Source organism: Lactuca serriola, chromosome 8 (genome assembly GCF_051521515.1).
Source record: "Lactuca serriola cultivar US96UC23 chromosome 8, Lser_US96UC23_V15, whole genome shotgun sequence".
Classification (NCBI taxonomy): domain Eukaryota; kingdom Viridiplantae; phylum Streptophyta; class Magnoliopsida; order Asterales; family Asteraceae; genus Lactuca; species Lactuca serriola.
This window is the reverse complement of record NC_136415.1, coordinates 226,989,138-227,014,485: the sequence shown is the minus strand read 5'-3', so window position 1 is coordinate 227,014,485 and position 25,348 is coordinate 226,989,138. Positions and strand designations below refer to the sequence as shown.

At 38.1% G+C, this 25,348-nt stretch overlaps 1 protein-coding gene across 1 annotated transcript; it reads left to right on the top strand.

Annotated features, from left to right (window-relative positions):
• Nucleotides 1–8,507: 8,507 nt before the first annotated feature.
• LOC145067908 (uncharacterized) lies at nucleotides 8,508–9,374 on the top strand. The gene has a single exon (XM_079014935.1). The coding sequence runs from the start codon at nucleotides 8,508–8,510 to the stop codon at nucleotides 9,372–9,374; it is 867 nt and encodes a 288-aa protein (XP_078871061.1).
• Nucleotides 9,375–25,348: the final 15,974 nt, after the last annotated feature.

Genomic DNA, 25,348 nt, shown 5'->3' with positions numbered 1-25,348 from the left:
GTATGACGATCTCGAGATATCTTTCTTAAAGGACCCTTATTAGCAGCTACCTACATTTCCTAGTTGATTAGGCACGACAGTGTGATAATACTTTGGGTAAACACGACAACGCAACAATACCTTAGTACTTTGGATAGTCATGGCAAGCATGACAGTACAATAGTACTTTGGTTTAGCACGACAGTACTATAGTACTTTGTTTTAGCATGGTAGTACAATAGTACTTTGATTTAGCACGTCAATACAATAGTACTTGGGATAGACACGAAATACATGTCTTATTGTTTTGCACGACTTTCACTAATCTATCACAACCACTATCTCACACAACCCTATCACAAACTCTCATTTTTTATTTCGCACAACCCTTTACTACCCACTCATATTATTAAGTATGATAATATATGTTTAGTTTAATCAATTAGTAACTATATCAAGTTGTATATGTATATATATATATATATATATATATATATATATATATATATAGCATAGCAAGACAACGCACATATAATTTAACCAATTAGAATACATGTATCTAGGGATGAGATTTAAAATTAAAAAACTAGATTGGAATCGGAATCAGATCAGTACCAGAACTGTTAGAACTGGAATATATAGAAGTGGTTCCGGTTTCGGGTTTAAAAGTTGGCTTTACCTGGGTAATCCGGGTTTGGTTCCATCCGGTCCGGGTAAACCAGGTCTAAGAGCTAGAACCGAAACCACTTTTAGGGACTGGAACCGGTTTCTGTGAAACATTTAAAATATGCATATCTCATTCGTTTTAACTTGGATTGACATATGTTTTTTTTTCCAATGTGTAGTTTAGAGTTTGTACATTATTTTAGACTATAAATTTGTTATTTTAGTTTTATATTCATTGATTTACAATCCCCTAAAGTCGAGATATCAAAGCTGAAAGTTTTTAGTTTTTCAGGTTTTTTGTATTCTGTGAAAGTTTTAAAACATGTGTATCAAATTTGTTTGAAGTTAGATTGACATGCGATTTTTTCCAACATGTAGTTTATAGTTTGTACACAATTTTAGACTACAATGTTATCATTTTTGGTTTAATATTCAACGCCTTCCAGTCCCCCGAAGTCGGGATATCAAAGCTGAAAATTTTCAACTTTTCTGCTATGTGTTTTGGTACTTTGTATTTTGTGAAAAAGTTAACACATACATATCTCATTCTTTTAAAGTTGGATTGACATGATGTTTTTCAGAGTGTGGTTTAGAGTTTGTGCATGATTTTAGACTATAATTTTGTCAGTTTTGGTTTTATATTCAATGACATATAGTCCCCCAAAGTCGGGATATCAATATGAAAATTTTCAAAGTTCAACCCACTAAATCGTAAGTAATTGCTAAAAAATTCTGGTTTTTTTGGGTTTTCTGGTTCTAAACCCACTTTATCCAGTTCCAACCTACCCACTTTGATGTTTCCGGGTTTTCTAGTTCTAGACTCACTTTACATACTACCTTACCCGGAACTGGTTCCTAAATACCGGTCCGGTTTTCGGTTCTTCAAAATTTCGTTATCTAGTTCCGGGTTTTCTGAGTCTGGGTCCATCCGGTCCGGGTTTGGACCCATTTTCATCCCTACTTGTATCTATGTGTAGGTTTGAAAGTAATTATGTACTTACCTGACTTAGGTGGGTGACTGGAGAATTTGGCAGCGCTCCGCCAAACTCCTTGACTTTTCTTCTGAGGTGACCTAGTTACAAATGTCGCTAATTCTTAGATTAATATTCCAGGTAACTAATGATAGTCAATATTCCTCACTAATCCCAATAAGATCTATCAAGTAAGTAACAACCAGGTAGGAACATATTGAAGGTACGATCCGTTTGGTATACAGAGTATACTGTTTGGAAATCCCACTTTAAACACCTCATTAAGTCCAACGTTGACATCATCCCCGTAAGTAGATCAATTAGTATTGTGACTTGGAATTACTGATAACTCTTAATTATAGGCTCATAATAACGACTATGACTATAATTAAAAGCTACACTTAAATAAAATAAGTGTAGCTTAACTTACGGAGCACACTAATGAAAACTGGGAATTAAGCGGATAGAACTCTGGCTCGAGAGCTCCTAATCATTAGCTATCTAAAACCGTAGAGCTTTGTCAACTAAAACATTAAGGAGAAAGGGCTTAAAATTGAGAGAAAACGAGAGAGAAACGTTTGGAGGGTGTGAGAATGGTATGAGAAAACACCGGGTCCTGCATGTCGCGTATTTGGTCAGAAGTGATGATGTGGCATATTCTGCATGGTGTCACATGTTGCATTCTAGGTGGAGTGACAGTGCGCGCAGGTGCACGCAAAGAATTTATGTTCCCTAGAAAGTTCATATCTTCTTCATATGAGATCTGTTTTCGATGGATTTTATATACACACGTAGCTATAGACTAGATCCACAACATTCATTTAGACTCCGTCGGTAGCTAGTTTTGACTTTATTTTTAAAGCTAAATTTTTAATAGACTTGGACTATCAAAGTCTGTTAAAAATTCATAACTCTCATATATAACATTTGTTCTCGATTGTCTTTATATCGACAGATATGTATTGATGAGATCTTTAACTCCCGTTTAGATTGCTTTTCCTAACAATCGACAAATTTCAGTTTCGGTTTCTAAGTTGTATATTGCAACGCTAAAATATTAGAAAAATCATAACTTCCTCTCATGAAGTCATATTTGGGTGTTCTTTATATGTACATAATCCTTGTCATATATACTCTAACTTTGGTTAAGACTATTTACCTTAAATAATCATCTGTAAAAGTATTATTTTATCGCTAACTTGATTAGCTTGTATCTGCTGGTGCTACAATTATCTATTGTGCAATTCTCGTTTGAGTCTAACCATTGTAGTGAAGGATCTTTCAGTCAAAAGACTGTTTAATTTTGGTTGCATGTAATTGTATTAGTAAGATAACTAGTTAAAATTGGTAGAAGCTTCTTTCTCAACTAATAACAGGATAGGGTGGGATTCCTTGTGAGCTAGGATAAGAGATACTGCATACTAGTGTATAAATGGGTACTAGAATTGTTGGTAAGAAGTGACTTGGTCACTTCCGGAAGGGTCTCGGTACGTGCATGAATAGGTGTGTGATATGTGTATTTATATATATATATATATATATATATATATATATATATATATATATTTATGTATAACATATCTTAATATTTTAGCCTTTATTATTATTATTTAGAACTAAAATATATACTTAATATGCTTTGAAATATTTAATTACAGTTAAAATGGGAGATGGAATGCAAAAGAAAGAGAATGGAGCTGAAAAGATGCAAAAATGATATTGTTGGCAGATTGACCCCTATTCAGTGTTTCGGGTATATCTGATGACTCATAAGTCCAATTGACGAGATCCAATTGAAAGAGAATGGAGCTGAAAAGATGCAAAAAGGATATTGTTGGCAGATTGACCCCTCTTTAGTGTTTCAGGTATAGCTGATGACTCATAAGTCCAATTGATGAGATTCAAAATGTTATGGAAACTAGACGAAATTTCCTATGACTTATGTGACAGGGCTTTTTTTCTAATTTGGAACTTATCTTATCCAAAATCAGCCTTGAAGATGAAGTATAAAAGCTAGACGAAAATTCCCTCCAAGTTACTTGTTCCCCAAGCACTGCTTACCTTATGTTTATTTGCTTAATCCCTAAGCCACAATAGTTTCCTTATTCCAATCCAACTCTAATATTCCATATTAATTCCATCTCCATTCAACTATAAATACCCAATATCATTCCACCATTTTTCATAATCTATGATATTCCACTTCGACTTGTGCGACCAGAAAACTTCATAGCTGTTATTTTGAGGGTCTAGAAGGCGGCCAAAGGGAGGTTAAGCTGATATGGAGAAAAGATATAAAGGGATCGGAGAGCGGATTCATGTCGGTAATGATGTGGTTTTGTAACATCCATAAAAATTCACGCCAAATTTAAACTTTTAATATGAAAAAAAGGGATCAAATAGTAATTGTTTACAAAACACTTTTCAAATCAATTATCATTAGAGTGTCCCAAAATAGGTCACAAGAATGAGGAGCGGTACGGTCATGTCTTTGCCTTCCCACAGTCTCCTGAAGTACCTGAAACAATAAACTGAAAACTGTAAGGCCCTAGGGCTTAGTGAGCTACCTCCAAAATACCAATACCATACAGACAAAAACCATATCAATAACAATCAATCAATCAACATGCATACTGGGCCATCGGCCTGACTGGTCCGCCCTACTGGGCCTATAGTCTATCTGGATCTATCCCGAGCCTTCGACATGACTGGTCCGCCATGTGGGCCTACAGTCTCCCTGGACCGCTCATAGGGTATGTTGGACTTCAGCACGAAGCAGGACCGCCTCAACCCAACCAACAAGCAATAACCCTGTGTGCATAATTATCAAATACGGGCATATACAAACATCAAGCATATCTATATCACTGATCATCAATCATGAAATTCTCTACGAAACTGACCTAGCAGGTCACTAACATACCAATCCCTATGGATCATAAAAGCATAACGTACTGTCTATCCTGATTCCAATCAAGCAGATTATAATCACATGTAGGATACCATAACTATCACAACTAAAGGGTCGGCCTTGGTGCCGTAGACCCTATCGATATAGTGAGGATAAATCACCTTGCATATGTCGACTCGGCAGATAAACTCCAACTCTTGGGTCACTAGACACAGGCTCCACCACCTATGATCATAGTTCAAAATACTCATTAGTCCTCAACTTATAAGGTACCCCACAACCCACTAGTCAACCCCTGATTAAGGTATAAGTCCTCAGTCAAGGTCAACAGTCCATGTTGACCTCAACTCGCCGAGTTCCTCGGAGCACATTCCAACTCGCCGAGTCCTCGGGGTGACTCGTCGAGTTCCTTCGAATCCTGATTAAACCTTAAGGCCACCCATCGAGTTTCCTCCTTGCAACTCGACGGATTTACATGCAAACATGTCCTTGGCTAAAACTCATCCGACTCGCCGAGTTGTTCTTCAACTCGTCGAGTGTTATGACCATCTTCATCCAACTCGCTGAGTTGCTCATCCAAATCGTCGAGTTCACAGCTTTCTTCATCTGACTCGCCGAGTGGTTCATCCAACTCATCGAGTCCATCCAGTCCTTTTCCCATACAGGCCTATCTTGAGCCATGCAGCGACTCAAATTTACAGATCCAGGCTCCTAGGGCCTACTTGTCACGTACAGTTGCAAACTTCACGTACATGCATTGTTTTAAAAGCTCTAAATGCTAAATCCAAGCTCTTAATGGGACTTCATTCATCAAGGGAACCTTAATCTCGTCCAAAGCTGTAACTTTATGCTTCTCTAATCCAAAAAGGGTCCAGATCTGAAGTTACAACTTCAGATCTAGCCTATAGCTTGCCATACCAACTTGATATTCTCATAAAAACCCTAAAACTCACTAAGAGGGGAGGTCTAAACTGAATAAACGAGGGTAATAGCTTAATACCTTTCCAAAGAGATGTCCACAGAAGTAGATCCGGATTTCCCCAAAGCTCCTTGCTTCAAACCACTTGTTTTCCCCAAGCTCTCCTCACCAAAATCGTCTCTCCAAGCTTCAACACACAATGGTCACACACATACACGAGTTAGTGATGCAAAGGGAGCTGCAAAAAGGAACTGAAAGACGCTTGAGCTTCTTTAAATAACGGTGCAAACCCTAGAAATTAGGGTTTCATTTTCCAGCTCCTACTCGCCGAGTCCCACAAAGGACTCGCCCGAGTAGATCACTTAATTCGCGATCCAACCCGCTGCTACTCGATGAGTAGGGAAACCAACTCGTTGAGTAGGGCCAAAACCAAGAACATTTTCTTTAAATACTACATGAGAATCGGGGCGTTAGAGGTTTGTTATCGTGACCATGTTTAGCATTCCATTGTGATTCCATTATGTGTTTACTTTCTAATTTAGGTGTAAAAAACCTTTTACTTTGTGTTTATGATTAGATGAAACCTTGATTTATGGATTAATTGATATTTTGATTGTTTTATTTGTGTTTAATCTATTTTGATAAGCTTTTTAAAAGATTCTTATGTGTTAATGACAATTATTTTCTGATTAATTGTTAACTATATTGAGTTGTATGAACATCGGCTTGATTGCTTTTCTCTTATGATTTTGGTGACCATCAAGATTATATGACTAGGAATAGCAAACGTGAACCTAGGGTTAACTAGAAAATAAGTAAGTTAATGTGTGAGCATGTGTGATGGCCAATCACACATGAGTTAATTAAATTAACAAATTTGATTAACTATTATTACAAGTCTTGCTTGATTTGAACTGAACACTAGGAAACCTGTTAGTTTAATCAACTGATCACTGTTTGAATTGACTTGTTTGCTATAGGATTAGTAATAGTGAACATGAACCTAATCATTTTAGAAATCGGTAAACATGAATAAATAAATATGTTTGTGCAATTGTCTATGATTTCAAGATGTATTTTTTCTAAACGAAAGTACCTAACGAGATTTGTCTTCGGTCAGCTTATCGAGATTTGCTATTTATTTGTTTGTTTAAGATTTAATTCCATACAACCTTTCTTCACTGCTTTTGTGTGTTTTGTGTAACCTATAATCAAACATTTTAAATTAATTCACTACTGTTCCCCTTGTGTTCGACACCCTTGCTTATCAAAGCTATACTATACTCGATCGGGCTCACTGCCTGTAAGGTGTGCTTTAGATGCGATAAACTAGGAATTATAAATAAAAAACTAGTGCATTAAGATTCACATCAAGTTTTTGGCGCCGTTGCGGAGGAACGGTTTTCAATTAATTTAGTTTATTTGATTATTCGTTATTTATTTTTATTTTATTTTTAGTTGTTTTTTTTTAATTTTTTATCTTATTTTTTGTTGATATTATGTCACTTGTCGGGAAGGTTTTTGTTGTTTTGTGTTGGAATTCGTGATCATACGCATTGCCTGGTTTTAATTTTTGTATGGGTTTCGAGATTGCAAGCGTTTAGGGAATTCTTGACTTGTTTAGTCTACTACTTTGGTGATTTTTCCAACTCAATCCACGAGGCGTAGTATAGCAAGGCGTATCGAGGTGGTTAAGTGGAAGACCGAACACTTGCTATTCTTGACTAGTTGGGTCAACTCTTGTTCTACTTGTTAGTTAATGGTGCAAAGAAAACAAAGGAAGTAGTCTGACAGGTCCCGAAAGTTTTTCTTTTCACAAACCACCTCTTGCATGCAAGGGATTTAATCAAAAATTATAGCTTGATTTCGATGAAGACGAGTGATCTTGATATCCTTTTTAGTTATTTTGGTTTGCTATTTTTTTAGTTACTTTTGAGTTTTTGTTTTATTTTATTTTATTTTTTGAAGGGCCAATTCATATGGTTTGGGCTAGGCATCAATGTATGGATGAGTTAGGGCTTTTGTTAATGTATTTTGGAGTCGTTTTGTGTCCGTTTGATGTTTTTGGTCTAGAAACTTTTGGTTAAGGAGTGACCGAAAACCAGTTTTCGGTCTGCTAACCAAAAACTGTTTTCGGTCCTTGTTAGTATATATATGTGTCAGGTTGTCAGAATTTAGAGTGTGGTATGTGGCTAAGTTTTCGGTCCCTGAGTTGTATCAGACGATTTCAAGTGATTAATCGTATGCAAGCTTGGTTTCATTCATCTTCTACTCCATTTCTTATTTGTTTTCTTATGCTTGATTGATTATTGGTGAAGATCCTTCCATCTAGGACCTTATAATTGGTATCAGAGCTCAAACCGGTGTCAATCAAGTGTGTTTATTCAGTTTTCTACTTCACAGTCATGTTCTTCACGTTCTCGGTCTATTGAAGCTTGTTTTTGCTCGAGTTTTGAAGATCAGATCACAGTTTGCATCGTGTGGAATAGAGATCTGCTTGGATTTCAGCTTTTCAGTTAAAATTTTATTGTTTTCGGTTTGATCTTCATCAACCGAAAACATATCTTCAATTGATGTCTGTTCAGATCTAAGCTGTTTGGAAGCTGTGTTTGAGGTTTCAAGTGTGTGGAAATCAAAATTGGATCGAAAATTTAAGTTTTTCATTGAAATCTGTTAATTTCGGTTCAATCTTCAGAAACCGGAAACTGTTCATAAACCGAAAACCTTTGAATCTTCAGAAATCGGAAACTGTTCTTCAACTGAAAACCTTTGAATCTTTAGAAACCGAAAACTGTTCTTCAACCGAAAACTTTTGAATCTTCAGAAACCGGAAACTGTTCTTCAACCGAAATCTTTTGAATCTTCAAAAACGAAAACCCTTGATCCTTCATAAATCGAAAACCCCTTTTCATTTAGAAACCTAAAACCTCCTTTTACTTTAGAAACCGAAAACATTATCAGCACTCAACCGAGAACTATTTACTTGATCCTTTTATTTGTTTTTCAAGTTAATTTTTTAATTTTTTTTTTTAAAAAAAACATCAAAAATAAAAAAAATAAAATGGAATCTCAAAGCATGTCAGCTCACCATGAATTAGATGCGATTATGGTAACTACTTCTCGAATTCCACGACTGTTATCTGCGGAAAGATTTCCAGAATGGAAATATCGGATCGAGAAGTACATCAAAATGAAGGATTTCAAGATATGGCGAAGTATTCTTAGAGGTCCAATCTGCATTACAACTACATTGGAAGATGGAACCATAATTGATAAGCAAGTTGAGAACTACACCGATGATGATTTCGAGAGAGTCGAGGAGCAAGAAAAGGCTCTTGCTACACTTACCATGGCATTATCTCTGAAAATCGCTCAAGGTTTCTGTGAGTATACATCAGCAAAGGCCTTATGGGAGGCACTAATAGAAGTCTATGAAGGCAACAAAGACATGAAACAGAGTCGCCAAGACATGCTACAACAAAAGTTCAATATGTTTAATTGTGTCTTGGGAGAAACACTTGAGAATCAGTTGCAAAGGTTTATCACACTCACCACAGAAATGAGCTCTGCTGGTGTGATGGTTAGAAGATCGGAAATCAACAAAAAGTTGCTGAACTCTCTGCCAAAATCCTGGGATATGAATGTCTCAGTGATTAAGAAGACCAAAGATTTGAACCGTTTGAGTTTGGCTGAAATGATGGCAATCATTAAGGGTTGTGATCTTGATGATAAGCAAAGAGAGATTAACCATGTCAATTCATACCCCACATCACATCTTGGGATTCAAACCACCAACAACACCGCCTTACCAAGCTTTTCTACTTCTCAAGCTCCTCAAGTTCAACCCTATGTGACCCATCAGCCCACTTCATACGTTATAACTCAAATGCAACAAATTAAAGTTCCTCAACCTCAAACTTTAGCTTAACAAGTTGGTTCTAGTGTTGGTTTATCCACAGCTGCACCAGTTCAATCTCATGGAATCAGTACTCAAGCTTCATCTTTAAAGGAAAAGGAAGAAAATATGGACCTCGCCACTGGTTTGGTAAACTGCTACAATGCTTTTGTGGCCGGAGAACTCTCCCCACAACTCTCATTTGCTGACCTAGACCAGATCCATCCTGAGGATGTGGAAGAGATGGACATTACATGGCAGGTGGCCATGGTGGTTTTCAGGGCAAAATAGTTCTCCAAGAAAACATGAAAGAACAACTGGAGTGTAAATTCCGACAAGAAAGTGAGATTCAACAAAGAAAAACTATGATGTTACAACTACCATGAGCCTGGGCATTTTGCAAGGGAATGTGTTTAAGCCAGATCGAAGAGAGAATTCTGAGCGAACCATGGTGTCGGTTACCTATGTCAACAAGGGATCTTCTTCAAGCAATCAGACTGCTAACTTGGCGATGGTGGCCCAATATTTTAATTGGGAAGATCAAATTCAGGCTCTGAATATTTCAGGACCTGAAAATGCACATCTTTCCAAGATCAAGGATGGTGTGGGAGAAGAAACAGAGAAGGATCCTGAAGAAGAGATGATGAATCTTCAGTTTGCATTCATGGTGCAAACCACTCCAGAGCATGCCAAACCTGAGGTTTGTGAATTTGGTTGCTCTCAGTCTTGTATTAAAACTGTTAAATTTTTGCGAGACCAAATTGAATTAATCAAGAGAGAGAACGAGGACCTTAAATATGAGGGTTACACACTTAGGAAAAATCAAAAGCCTTTAAAGACACAATTAGAAAATAAAACAATGGACTTTACGAAACTGCAAGAAGATTACATCAACAAATGCGAGAACTATGATCATCTCAAAAGAAAACTTGTTGCTGTAACCGCTGAACTTGACGCATTGAAAAATCGTCTTGAAAATGCTGAATTTATTTTTAACAAATTCGATGGTTCAAGTGAAGTTGTTGCAAAAATGATAGAAGGATAGATGCAATGGAAAGATATCACTTGTGGTAATAAGATAAAAGTAGGATTAGGATTTGAGAGTGCCCCCCTCCCTTCAATCATAATTACACTGCTATTCCCTTGTCTCAAGAAGAAATTGATAGAGAACCTTTCATGGTTTATGGGAAGTCAGCTTCTGAACAAGCAACACATTCTAATAATAAGAGTTTGGATACTAACATTTCTACCTTATGTGCATATGTGTCAGTAGCTCAGGGGGAGCAAGAAGCTGAAAAGTCTGAGTCGAATAATTTTGCGTCTAAATTTGGCATTGAATTTTGTGACAAGTCTGTGTTAAGTTCAAACACTAACGTTTTTGTTTCTGGTGGTGTGTTGTTTCAGACTGATAATTTTGAAAATAATGGTGTCGATTTTGATAAAATTGCTAAATCTGATTTGAATGCTTCTACATCTTCCACATTTGCTACACAATCTAGTGCTTGTTCTTGCAAATGTGAAAATGCTAGAAAACATAATAAATACCAGAAATCTGACAAGAGCAGTACTCAATCCAATGATAATACACAAATTTGCTTCAATTGTGGTACTGCTGGTCATATTACTAGAAACCGTCTCAACCGAATTTTTGTGCATTACTTGTCACAAAGATGAGAGAATGAGTCTAGAGGACGGTCTTTAATTAGAAAGTCCTCAAGAACTCGATCTCGAGATGATGACTGGAAAACAAATCAAAACAAGAAATTGGCAAGTTTTAAAAGGAAAAAATAGGTTTTCAATAAATTCACAAACAGTTTGCCAAAATCGACCCAAGCTAAGCCAAAGTCGATTTCGTCAAAAAGTATGTCTGGATCTTCAAACTCTTCGAGTAGAAAATCCACCTGCTCAAAGCAAACTGAAAAGAAAATTGTTTGAAAACCTAAATATCAATGGATGCCAAAATTAAAATCTAATCAGTCATCCTCCTCCTTTGTATCTTTTGAAAAAGAAAAATCAAAAGAAAAATTGAAAGATGAATCTGTGAAAGTTAAGGGTCAACCCAGGACTGTGATGAACTGGGTCCCTAAATCTAAATGATTCCGCTCATCGGGCATGGACAGTTGTGGAGGAATGTCGCCAGACCTTGGTATGTCGACAGCGGTTGCTCCCGGCACATGACTGGAGATATCTCCCAACTACGCGACATTTAGACATTTAATGGGGGATATGTCTCCTTCGCGGGTGGAGAAGGTGGAAAAATAACACAGAAAGGAACGGTGTCCAACGGAGTGCTCAGTTTTGAGAATGTAAATTATGCTCCTGCGTTGAAGCACAGTCTATTGAGCGTCTCTCAAATATGTGACAAGGGTTACTCAACACACTTCACCGATAAAGAATGTCTAATCTTAAAGCCGGGCATTGTCATCCCGGAGGAGTGGATTCTTGTAAAATCAAAGTGCGATGGGAATGCCTATATTGTCGACATGAACAACAACGTACCCGATGAAGTCACTTGCCTCTTTTCCAAAGTCTTAGAACAAAACGCAATGTTGTGGCATTGTCGACTTGGCAATGCAAATGCAAAGAATCTGAATCATCTTGCTAAGAACGAAATGGTCCGCGGTCTGCCTGTCAGGGATTTTATTACCTTTGAAAAATGTGTTTCCTGTGCTCAAGGGAAACACCATCAGAAACCACATCTGCCAAAGCAGGTCAACTCCATCAGTCAGATGCTCCAATTGTTGCATATGGATTTGTTTGGTCTGGTCAACGTTCTCAACATCAACCGAAATTCATATTGTCTCATTGTGATAGGCGATTTCTCTCGTTTCATGTGGGTCTTCTTACTATCCAACAAAGCTGGGACCACCGATCTTATCAAGAAGTTCATTGTGATGATCGAGAACCAAACCAACAACCAAGTGAAAGCGCTTCGTATATACAATGGAACAGAATTTAAGAACGTTGTTCTTGATCATTTTTGCACTGAGAAAGGGATCGTGTGTCAATTTAGCTCTGTCCGGACACCACAACAGAACAGTTTTGCTGAGCGGAGGAATCAGACATTACAAGACTCCACAAGGACGATGCTTTGTGAATCTAAACTTCCAGTTTTCTTTTGGGCGGAGGCGATCAACACATCTTGTTACGTTCAAAATCGTGTCTTGATCAACAAAGCCCAGATGAAAACATCGTATAAGATTCTCTATGGACACAAGCCATCTGTCAGCCATTTCCGAGTATTTGGTTGCCCTTGTACCCTTCTCCAATTGGAATCCAACCCAAAGTTCAATGCCAAAGTTGATGATTGCTATTTCGTCGGATACACTGCTCATACTTCTTAGCGGGTATATAACAAGAAGACGAAGAAAATCGTGGAGTCTTTCGATGTTCGTTGGCTTGAAGAGAATGAGACGGATGCTAGGGTGGGTCCTGATTGGCTATTTGACTACACATCTCTATTCAAATCCTTTAGTGTGCCGTCTGATAACCAAGCTGGGTCTACCTCTGGCTCGAAGACTATCATTGAAGACAAAGATGAAGAGGTTGTCTACAGACCGCCATTGGTTTCTGCTACTGATCGCTTAGTGGAGTCATCTGTTCCAACTGCTTCTCCTGAGTCCCCAACACAACATTCTGCTCCAGATGCTAACACTACTCCTCTAACTCCAGTTGAAAGAGAGTCCATGAACCAAGATGCTTCCGCTGTCACTCAAAATCTAATGGAACTTCTTTTTCCCGAACAGATCGTAGATGAGTTTGTAGCAAATTCACCACACGAAGTTAGTACATCTACCATGGATTCTTCAGCACATGACGGAGCTATTAATATCCATAATCTTCCAGTCTCATTCAATGACATCAGTCATGAAATCCCCTCTCACATATAGCTCGATCATCCGATAGAAAATGTCATTGGCCAGCTGGGCGACGGAGTTCAAACGAGAAGCTAGAGTGGAGACGTCAACACATGTCTCTATTCTTGTTTTGTTTCTCAAATAGAGCCCAAGAATGTCGAAATGGTTTTAAATGAGCCCAACTGGGTAGATGCCATGCATGACGAGCTCAATCAATTCGAAAGTCTCGGGGTTTGGAAGTTGGTGGAGCTGCCTAAAGGCAAGAAATCTCTTGAGACTAGATGGGTGTTTCGGAACAAGCAAGATGATTTGGGTGTCATTGTCCTTAATAAGGCAAGATTGGTGGTCCGTGGGTTTAGACAAATTGAGGGTTTTTATTATAGAGAAGTCTATGCTCCGGTGGCGTGCTTGGAGGCTATTCATATCTTCCTCGCTTATGCTTCCTACATGAACTTCACCGTATATCAAATGGACGTCAAGGCGGCTTTCTTGTACGGAAAGGTGAAGGAGGAGATTTATGTTGATCAAACTCCTGGGTTTATTAACTCAAAACTTCCTAATCATGTCTACAAGTTAGACAAGGCTTTGTATGGGCTGCATCATGCTCCCAGAGCCTGGTATGCTACCCTCACACAGCACTTGCTCGACCATGGCTATTCCCACGACACTATCGATCAGACCCTATTCATTAAGCATGTCGGCGCAGACCAAATTCTTGTCCAAATATACGTGGATGATATCATTTTCAGGTCGACGAGCCCTCAGCTATGCAAGGAGTTCGAGGACGTCATGAAAAAGCGGTTTGAGATGAGTTCATTGGGGGAAATGACCATTGTTTTGGGGCTTTAGGTCAAACAATGTTCAGCTGGAATCCTGATTCATCAAGCCAAATATGTGGACGATATGCTCGAGAAGTTCGGGTTCAGAGATGCTAAACTTGCTTTAACGCCCATGGCGGAGAGACCACTGCTGACTCTTTATCTTGAAGGCGAATTCGTAGATCAAACATACTACAAATCGATGATTGGGTCGCTGATGTATTTGACTACGAGTCACCCAGACATTATGTTTGCGGTCTGTCAATGCGTGCGCTACCAGACTAATCCTAAACTGTCTCATCTTATTGCTGTTAAAAGGATGTTTCGGAAACTCAAAGGAAGCCCAAAACTGGGTCTTTGGTATCCGAAAAATTCCGAATTTGTTCTTTATGCTTTTGCAGACAGCAATTATGGAGGTTGCGAGCTTGACAGGAAATCGACTTCAGGCGGATGTCAATTTCTCGGAGATAGGCTGGTGTCTTGGAAATGCAAGAAGCAGAATACTGTCTTGACCTCAACAACTAAAGCAGAATACATAGCTGCGTCAGCCTGTTGTTCTCGAGTCATATGGATCCAACATCAGCTGTTGGATTACGGTTTGAATTTTCAAGAAACCCCTATATTCTGTGATAATGAGGTTGCGATCCAAATTGCTAAAAATCCGGTCCAGCACTCAAAAACCAAGCACATCGATATCAAAGTTCATTTTATCAGAGATTGTTATGAGCACTCGCTTATTCGGCTAGAACAGGTTCACACTGATAATAATGTGGCGCAGCGGTTCACCAAGCCGTTTAACAAAGCTCGATTCAATGTGCCGGTAAACTTTTTGAAAATGATTCGCTTTGAGGATTAATTTTTGTTTAGGTTAGTTTAAATTTGCGCATTTTATTTTCATTCTCTCCCATGCACAAATTTAGGGGGAGAAATTAAACAAAAAATTAAAAAATTAAAAAATCCAAAAACAATAGAAAATCAGAAAATCCAAAAACATTAGAAAAACAGAAAAATCAAAAATATTTCTAAAAAGTGATGTGATGGGAAGTGATATCAACAAGTGATAACAGACAATCTGAATCTGTGTAAGGTACCAAAGCTGAATTGTCTAGGCTCTGTGTTCGATGTGCTGGTAGGCACGAAAAATTTAATGGTCTTGACTAGGTGCAGATGAACTTAAGGAATCTAGAGACTTGATAATTCTTGACCTAGATAGTTTCATTTAGCCTGACAATATGACGCTTGTGTAGGTTGAGCAGGGAGATATACATGAGAATCCACCAGTCACATTAAGAGAACCCATATCTAGAACTGTGGTTTAACTTTTCCTCGATGTACGGATTCTCTCCTTCATTCCGGTATTGATAGGGCGACTAGGGAATTCCTATAAATTAGGTATGTAGAAAATTATTTTCTTTCTTTCTTTCTATTAGTCATATGTTGCTTCCTCTGTGTGATCGAAAGAACCGACCTGGACTACAACATATGCAAATCTGTCTCTCTATATCTTCTATCTATGCTATTCTTTTTACCTGTTAGCCATATGTTGTCTCCTTTGCGTGATTCATAATCCGACCTGGTACACAACATATGCAACCTTCTACTTCTCAATCCCTCTGAAATTCTAGTTAGTCATATGTTTCACCCTCTGCGTGATTGGAAGAGATCTGACCTGGGTGTACAACATATGCATTCTAAATCTATCCTCTCTCCTAATAATAGTCTGCTCACCTAAAGTAAGGAGTATCTCGGAAGTCCTTGATTATTGGGGTATGTCAGGAAGCGGGAAACATGTTCTAGTACATCTAAAATTGAACAATTCTAGATTGTCTGTAGATCTCGCTGCTCAATTTAGGTGGACAACAATATCCTTGGTCATCGTTAGATAAATGGTCCTTAGGAATTTTTGTCACAATTTTTTCGTGCTTAAGTGGACCACAATACCGGCGATCGACCAGATCTATTCATGAAAGGAGAGGTACTGATAAATAGAAAATGATTGTCTAACAACTTTGATCCCATATCACAAAAGGTTAATCAATTTCAAGATAGAGGATTAAATTTAGTTTGAATTAAAATTTTAGTATTTTTATTTTATTTTATTTTCATTTTGTTGGATTGATAAATCTTAGAAAATATTTTTATTTTTATTTTTATTTTTTAGTCTTTAAATTTTTAGGATTGGTAAAATTTAGAAAATTTTATTTCATTTTATTTTATTTTATTTTATATTGAAGTTAATCCTCAAAATGATTTATTTTTGAAATTTTTGAGTATTGGGCTTAATGCTAATTAAAAATGGGATCAACCCATGGGTGAAAAACCGGGTTTGGGCCAGGTATATAGGAAAAGGGGACACCGAATTCGGTTCTTCCCTCATTTCATCTTCTCTGGCCGAAAACCTCCAAGATTCTCTCAAACCCTCGGAATTTTTTTGTGTTATTTCTTCAAATCAACCTGTTTTTCTTAAAGATAAAATGGCAAGTCTCAAAGTTGCAGAAAGTCACAATGTGTCTATTCTTCTTGATGATCCTCCTGTAGCATACAACGAGTTCACATCAATGATGTACAGGCTAAGGGAGTGCTGCATCTCAACTGCACTTACATGGAACCCCATCATTTATCTGAACATGATCAACGAATTTTAGAGATCTGCAAGTGTCAAGACTGGAGATAATGGATCAGTGAAGATTGAAGCTTCTGTCAGGGGATGCAAAAGTTATCTCTGAGAAATTCATTAGGGATATCTTGAAGATTGATGATCAAGCTGCCTTCCCAACTGATATAGATCTGAGAGTTGTTGATGAGTATCTCGAGAAGATGGGATACGAAGGAGTCTTTCCACCAACGCTAAAGAAGTTGTTACCTCCGTACTGGAGGTTTCTAGCCCACGTATTTGTCAACTGTATATCTGGGAGAAAGGGTGGTTCAGACAGAATATCCTCGAGAAATACTCATGCGATCATTGCATTGGATGTCAGGATTGATTTCAACTTCTCAAGGTTTATATTGGAAGAGATGGTTACTAATGCAAACAAGAAGTCGAAGGATCAATTACTGCTCTATCCAAGAATTATTTAAATCTTCATCAACAACCTATTTCCCGATCTAGTCAAGACAGGAGAAATTTGTGACATGAAAGCTTTTGGACCAAACACTGTGAGCCTAATCAAGCAGAACCATAAAGGGAAAATCATGTTTCATGGGAAGTATCCTCTCGTGAAATTTGGAATGTTTACTGAGCTGTCAGACTCTTCAGAATCCCATGGGTCGTCTGAACAAATGTCAATTGATCAAGCATCGTTAGAACATGCAAATGTAAATGAAGAGGTTATAACTGTTTCAGACCATGAGATTGAAAATGTTACTCCATCCTCCATTGTTGCTGAAGAGCATGATTTCACAAGCGTAACACCTCAGAGTGACTTCAGTGAGGGAACTATAGAAGAAGCTATTGAGACTGAAGGAGGAGAAGAGGATGAGTATGAAAATCTTGATTTGTCTGGTTACGATGAAGATGATATTTCAATGCAATTTACTAGACTTGAGCACCCTTTGCTAAATGAAGACCTAGATGATTTCCTCAACGATATCGATGATGGTGCCAATCCAACACCAGAGATAAGGGAAAAAGTTAACGATCGAGAAGTTGAGCCTCCGGTTACCGTCCAAGCGGCTGATTCTTCAACTCATATGGACACATCATCAGGGATTCCTCCCCTTGATAATGTGGTTCCTACATCCGAGCCAATTACAAGTGATACCCAGTTTGTCCGGACCTCCCAGTCCCCGATGAAAAGACACAGAATTGATCCAAGAGTGGGAATTGTTTTTCCTGACACAACTCAAACCACAGAGACTCCTCCATCTATAACATTTGCTCCATCTTCCTTTGTGACCATTCAAGAGAACCCTAGCTCTATCCATGAAGCTGGTGGTTCGTCTGCTGGCCTGAGATCGTCTCCTCTAAGGCCTTATCATGATACTGTCTCTGAGAGACTAGCTATTCATTTGGCCATGTTATTAAGTCAAACTCACTCCTCACGCGGAAAAGGAATATCCTTTAAGGAAGGTATATCTGTAGATGATGACGCCTCAGTGCCTGAGCTGAGAAAGGAGATTGGTATGCTGAACCAAAAAAATATCGAGCTTGATATCAAAGTTGCAGACCTTCAAACTGAGAATGTCAAGCTCAATAATCAAGTTGCTGATCTTCTTAAAGATAATGCTCAGAAAACAAAGCAAATCACCAATCTTCAGACGCATTTTGGTCTGTTGACCGCCAGTTATTATGATTTGAAGAAGAAGTTGGAAGAAGAATTTGGTGACAAAGTCAAATCATCTGTCAATGAACCCAGAGTCTATCTTCCAAATCAATACACTCCTGTAGTTCCACCTCTTACAATAACACCCAGGGTTGTCAATCGTTTTGACAAAGAACTAGCGCAGGCTCCAAATGTTGTGGCGTTAAAACGTGCTAAACTAGACAATTCTGTTAAGAAGGGTCAACTTTTATTCAAGAAGAGCTCGGATCAGAATGCTCCCGTGGGTCAACCAAAGATCACCGTTACAGACATTGGAGAAAATCGCTTTAGAGACATTTATGGTGATAGATCTGGGATTGTTTCGTGGGGATTACATGACCCTCTAAAAATGTGGATTGTAAGAAGGAAGAGTGGAAATACCGAATTGTATAAAGATGCTCACGATTTCCACTCTTGGACCAGGGTTGAGCTTACAGAATTATCTAAGGCTCCGTTTTTAAACCCTACAAATGAACCCAAGGCGATACAGTTCAAGTTATTTTTGGAAGGTCAAGTGGCAAAGGGCTTTCCCTCAATGAAGACTGCAGAGTCTATCATCAAGATATACCTGAATGTCATTGATCCCAAAACATATCAGCCTCTTCGGTTTGTGATGTGGCCCGCTACTAATCAAGTAAAGCAGATTCCTATCCTTCAGAACAATCCAGATGGATCTCTAGAATCCATGCAATACTAGGTGTTTGAATAAACTACATCTTCTGTTGTCATCAAACTTAAACATGTATGTATTCGTCTATATGATAAGAGGGATCTGCTACAATTTGGAAAGTGGGATATACATCATCTTTCTATTCATCAAATCAAGGTGGTTGAAGATCCTTTTGAGCCTGCTGCTAAGGAATACACTACCATGGTTGCTGATATTATTCAAAAGGAGATGTGGTATGGAGCTATGGGAAAGTCAGACATGCTGGTGGTTGATAAAGACTGAATCATGCTAGCCCCAAACAAAGGGGGAGATTGAAGGGCCAATTCATATGGTTTGGGCTAGGCATCAATGTATAGATGAGTTAGGGCTTTTGTTAATTTATATTGGAGTCGTTTTGTGTCTGTTTGATGTTTTTGGTCCTTGTTAGTATATATATGTGTCAGGTTGTTAGAATGTAGAGTGTGGTACGTAGCTAAGTTTTCGGTCCCTGAGTTGTATCAGACGATTTCAAGTGATTAATCGTATGCAAGCTCAATTTCATTCATATCCTACTCCATTTCTTATTTGTTTTCTTATGCTTTATTGATCATTGGTGAAGATCCTTCCATCTAGGACCTTACATTTTTAGTTTGTGTAAATTATGTTTTTTGTGTTGATGCTCTTGATGTTTAAGATCTTTGCAGAATTTTTACCCTTCAGATGCTTTCAGAAATTTCAACAATTGAGGTCGAATGTTGATTTTTCATGAGAGAAAAAGTTGTGTGAGTGTTTGAAGCTGAAAATCAAGAGCCACAACTTTCAATAAGTGTGGGATGCACGTCGATTTCGTGAGAGAAAATTATTTTTAAAGAGCGGTGTTTCTAACTATACATTGATTCCTATGAGATGGATGAGCTGTTCCCATGCCATGGAGTTTTATTTCTACGCGGAGCAGAAGTATCATCCCGGCTGCCACGACATGGTTGACAATTTCCTATGTCGTGGGGGAGTTTTTCATTGCAGGAAGGAAGCTGCCATCCAGATACCACGATGTGGTCGATACTTACCGCGTCATGGCCATGCTATTATTCGCGATATGAATTTTTCCTCACTCGACGACACGACGTGGTCGACACTTTCCCATGTCATGGTTACTATACATTGCATTAGTTTGCAATCTTTTGCACCACATTTCAGAAGTCAGTGTTCTTGATTTTATTTTTCGGCACATTCAGAAGAAACAGTTCCAGTTTCTAGTCTTTCATCAATTTTGGGAGCAACTTTTAGCAGCCCCATTCGATCTCGCCACTACTACCCCAGGGGAGTCTGTTCCAATTCTCTCTATTGAGTTTTATGTTCTTTAATTGTCTTAGCACGCAATGAGGACATTGCATCAAATAAGTGTGGGGTAAGGGGTTGAAAAAGGAACTTAAATTGGAAAATCCAAAATTTCTAGATTAGGAAAATTTAAAATTATATAAACTTGAAATAATAGTAGAATTTAGAAAATCTAGTGATAATTTAAATTTTTTCTAATATTGTATGGGATGATCCAATGAGAACCCAAATGTTTACTTGAGCCTACACATGTGATAGTGTATTTGTGGCTTCTCATTTCCTAGTGAAAAGTCATGAGATATGAAAGGTAATCTAGTAGTTTATATGGCATAATAAGTTTTGCAGCCTAAACCTGAAATCTATCCATGAGAGCTTATGTAATCATTGCACTCAGACTAATACCTTAACCAATAAAGGTTGAAGTTAAGCTCCTTGCTTAAGCATGTAGGGTATGAGCGAAAAAAGTGAGATATAAAAAGAGAGAGAGAGAGAGAGAGAAATTACCAAAAAGTTGAAAGAATTTTGGAGCAGTCAAGTATGAAATCAAAAGATCAAGATTCTGAAGAAATACAAAAAGTTGAAGATACCAAAAATCAAAAAAAGGTGGTGAATTCAAAGAAAGCAAAAATCAAATATTCAAAGAAGTGAAGAATTCAAAGAGCTCCATTGTGGTATCAAAGTGTAATTCTTTCTAGAGTTTATGTATGCTTGGTAGTTTAACCAAAAACACCTTGAGGTTAAGAAAGATATCCGAGGATTGATTCGGAAGGTTGCAAAAATGAATGTCGTATAAGCTAAGGGGTGAAGCTTCATAAAGATTGTGAGTATTTAGGAGTGGGAAGTTCTTAGGATTATAGACACAAATACATGCATTGCGGTCTTGGGATAATGGATGGGTTTGAAATGGATTATTCTATGCGATATTGGTGAAATAATAAAAGTTAGTTTGTTTGGGGGCAAGCAAAGGCTAAGTGTGTGGTATTTTGATATGTGTATTTTTATATATATTTATGTATAACATATCTTAATATTTTAGCCTTTATTATTATTATTTAGAACTAAAATATACTTAATATGCTTTGAAATACTTAATTACAGTTAAAATGGGAGATGGAATGCAAAAGAAAGAAAATGGAGCTGAAAAGATGCAAAAAGGATATTGTTGGCAGATTGACCCCTCTTCAGTGTTTCGGGTATATCTGATGACTCATAAGTCCTATTGACGAGATTCAAAGTGTTCTGGAAACTAGACGGAATTCCCAACGACTTGTGTGAGAGGGCCTTTTTGCTAATTCGGAACTTATCTTATCCAAAATTGGCCTTGAAGATGAAGCATAAAAGCTGGACGGAAATTCCCTCCAAGTTACTTGTTCCCCAAGCACCGCTTACCTTATTTTTATTTGCTTAATCCCTAAGCCACATTAGTTTCCTTATTCCAATCCAAATCTAATATTCCATATTAAATCCATCTCCATTTAACTATAAAAACCCAATATCATTCCACCATTTTTCATAATCTATGATATTCCACTTCGACTTGTGCGACAAGAAAACTTCATAGCTGCCGTTTTGAGGGTCTAGAAGGCGGCCAGAGGGCCGTTAAGCTGATATGGAGCAAAGATATAAGGGATTGGAGAGTGGATTCATGTCGGTAATAATGTGGTTTATTGTCGTGACCATGTTTAGCATTCCATTGTGATTCCATTATGTGTTTACTTTCTAATTTAGGTGTAAAAAACCTTTTACTTTGTGTTTATGATTAGATGAAACCTTGATTTATGGATTAATTGATATTTGGATTGTTTTATTTGTGTTTAATTTATCTTGATAAGCTTTTTAAAAGATCCTTATGTGTTAATGACAATTATTTTCTGATTAATTGTTAAGTATATTGAGTTGTATGAACATCGGCTTGATTGCTTGTCTCTTATGATTTTGATGACCATTAAGATTATATGACTAGGAATAGCGAATGTGAACCTAGGGTTAACTAGAAAATAAGTAAGTTAATGTGTGAGCATGTGTGATGACCAATCACACATGAGTTAATTAAATTAACAAACTTGATTAACTATTATTACAAGTCTTCCTTGATACGAACTGAACACTAGGAAACCTGTTAGTTTAATCAACCGATCACTGTTTGAATTGAATTGTTTGCTAAAGGATTAGTAATAGTGATCATGAACCTAATCATTTTAGAAATCGGTAAACATGAATAAATAAATATGTTTGTGCAATTGTCTATGATTTCAAGATGTAATTTGTCTAAACCAAAGTACCTAAAGAAATTTGTCTTAGGTCAGCTTATCGAGATTTGGTATTTATTTGTTTGTTTAAGATTTAATTCCATAAAACCTTTCTCCACTGCTTTTGTGTGTTTTGTGTAACTTATAATCAAACATTTTAAATTAATTCACTACCGTTCCCCTTGTGTTCGACACCCTTGGTTATCAAAGCTATACTATACTCGATCAGGTTCACTGCCTGTAAGGTGTGGTTTAGATGCAATAAACTAGGAAATATAAATTAAAAAAATAGTGCATTAAAGATTCACATCAGTGTGGAAGATAGTAGTAGATCTCCTACTATCAGAAGCACATAATCCATGTTCGAGTCGGGAAAAGTCATGAGAAACCTAAGGAGTTGAGTGGGAACTGGTGAGCATGTAGATAGTGTGCTAGTGCATCGTGGAAATAGTTTTCCATTATTTGAAAATAGCGATCGAGAGCACTGAAGGACGAAGGATAATGAGTAGTGTAATGATAAACCTTTTATTAGATAGTAGCGTGTCTTGTTTATGTTAAACAGAATGTCGACTACTCGACAAGGAGCAAAGAGTTTTGGGATGGTTGGATGCTGCTAGGTTGTTGTAGGCCTTCCTAGAGGAGTTGTCTGGTATCAGTAGACAAATCATTGACAGGTTGGTCGTCAAGTTCAAGGAGTGGATCACATCTATTCAAACTGCTGATATGACTGTTGAGGCGACTCAAAAGAGTGAGCTTTGTTTAAAGGCCCATGTGGGAAAGAGTAAGCGAGTGTATGATTGAAATCTACTACAACTACTAATAAGTTTGTAGCACCTGGTTCCTGGTATGTATTTTATTCCAGTATCTTGCATTTTGGCCTTGGACTCGGCTCGTTGAGTTGGAGCGTGTTGGACACAGAAGTTTAATGACCTACTCGACGAGTCCGCGTCCGGACTCGGCGAGTAGGCGCTGTCCGGAAAAAAACCCTAGATGAGGGTTTGCACCCTATTTAAACCACTTGTTTAGCCTCCCTTTCATCCCCAATGCTTCCAGAACTCCCCTTAAGCAAACCCTAGCCGTTTTTTAGAAGAACTAAGGCATTTTTGGTGGATCTTGCTAGTTGTGTCCAAGGGAAGGGAAAGGCTTGAGGAAACAAGTGAAGACCCAGGGAACCTGAGTTTGTGCATCTTCCACAGTTCATTGGAGGTATAAAGTTGTAACCTTGCACTTTCATTTGTTAGATCCCTTTTTGGGGAGATTTAGGGCTTTTATAATCCATTTTTGGTGACAACCATGATTGCAAGCATGGTTGGGGGTTGAGACTTCAGAATCAAGCCATTAAGGGAGTCACAAGGTAGTTAGGGTTGCTTTTGCACCCATCTAAGGCCCCATGCGTCATAAGAGCTTATTTTATGACCTTTTGAGCTCAAAGTCTCGTGCATGCACGTAAAGTTTTTAACTTTACGTGCTAGAGCGATTGAAGGAGCTTAGATCTACCTTTTGGTCAAGAGTTGTACGTTGGAAATCAAGAAATGAGACTTGGACATGCCTGGCTTGACGAGTCGTTCTTGGTACTCAGCGAGTCCGAGGCAAAACTCCCTTTTTCTGTTAAGGTTTGAAGGAATCCAGTTGAGCTCTAGAAGGGTTTCTAGAGGGTCCAAGGGAGTGACCTAACGTATTGGACTTAGCCTTAGATCTGGAGTTCATGGGACTCGAAGAGTGCAACAACGGACTCGGTGAGTCCAAGGCAATCTCCTTCCACTTGAAGATGAACTCGACGAGTTGTTCATACAACTCGGCAAGTCGAGGACAGGACTTGTTTATCAAATGAAGGTGAGCTCGACGAGTTGTTTATACAACTCGGCGAGTCGGATGAAGATTCATTCGGCGTTATTAAAGAAAGGAGAACTCGTCGAGTCGTTGCTGAACTCGACAAGTAGAGTCATGGATAAGGACGGGTAAAGAGTTAGGAACTCGACGGGTTGGCGGTCCAACTCGACGAGTTGGGTCAACTGGAGGATGACTTTGACTTGGACTTGGTTAGGGGTAAAATAGTCATTACCCTAAGAGTAGATATCAGATTCTAACTGGGTGTTTTGTGGGATTATAGCCGGAGGGTTACTGGAGCAGCAGTCAATCAGTGGCCGAGCAGTTTTTCAGTAGTCAGCCTTATGAGGTGAGTTACCTTCCAGTAGCGGTGGGTCTACGACCACAATGCCGGCCCACTAGTAGGAGTTGTATGTTAGATGATTGTCTTTGTGATATTCATCTAGATTTGCTGCTACCTGTTATGTTTTTGTGCTTTCATGATATGTGTTTATGTGGTAGTAGCAGTAGGGGGTGAAATAGTCCCTGGTTGTCGGATGAAATAGACCGACGGGTACGTCAAGCACCCCAAAATGGCTTGACCTGGGTACGTCAAACACCCCAGAATGGTTTGAACTGGGTAAGTCAGACACCCTAGAATTATCTGACAGTACATTATGTTATGCTATGCGTTTATGTGGTAGTAGTAGGGGGTGAAATAGTCCCCGATAGTCGGGTGATATTATTATGGATTTGTTAGGGTATAGACTAGATTGACTACTATTTCATGTTTATTAGATTGTTTATGTAAGGTTCGTACCTTTTGCATTTTTATAAATTATGTATTTTTATAATATAAACTAATACAATATATAAATTTTATTAAAAAAACGGCATTAGTGGCGACATTATTAGGGACAACACATTTTGCGAAGACAGGTACCTCCGGGAAACTTGGCCGGAATAACACCGGCCGGTTGCTCGAATAA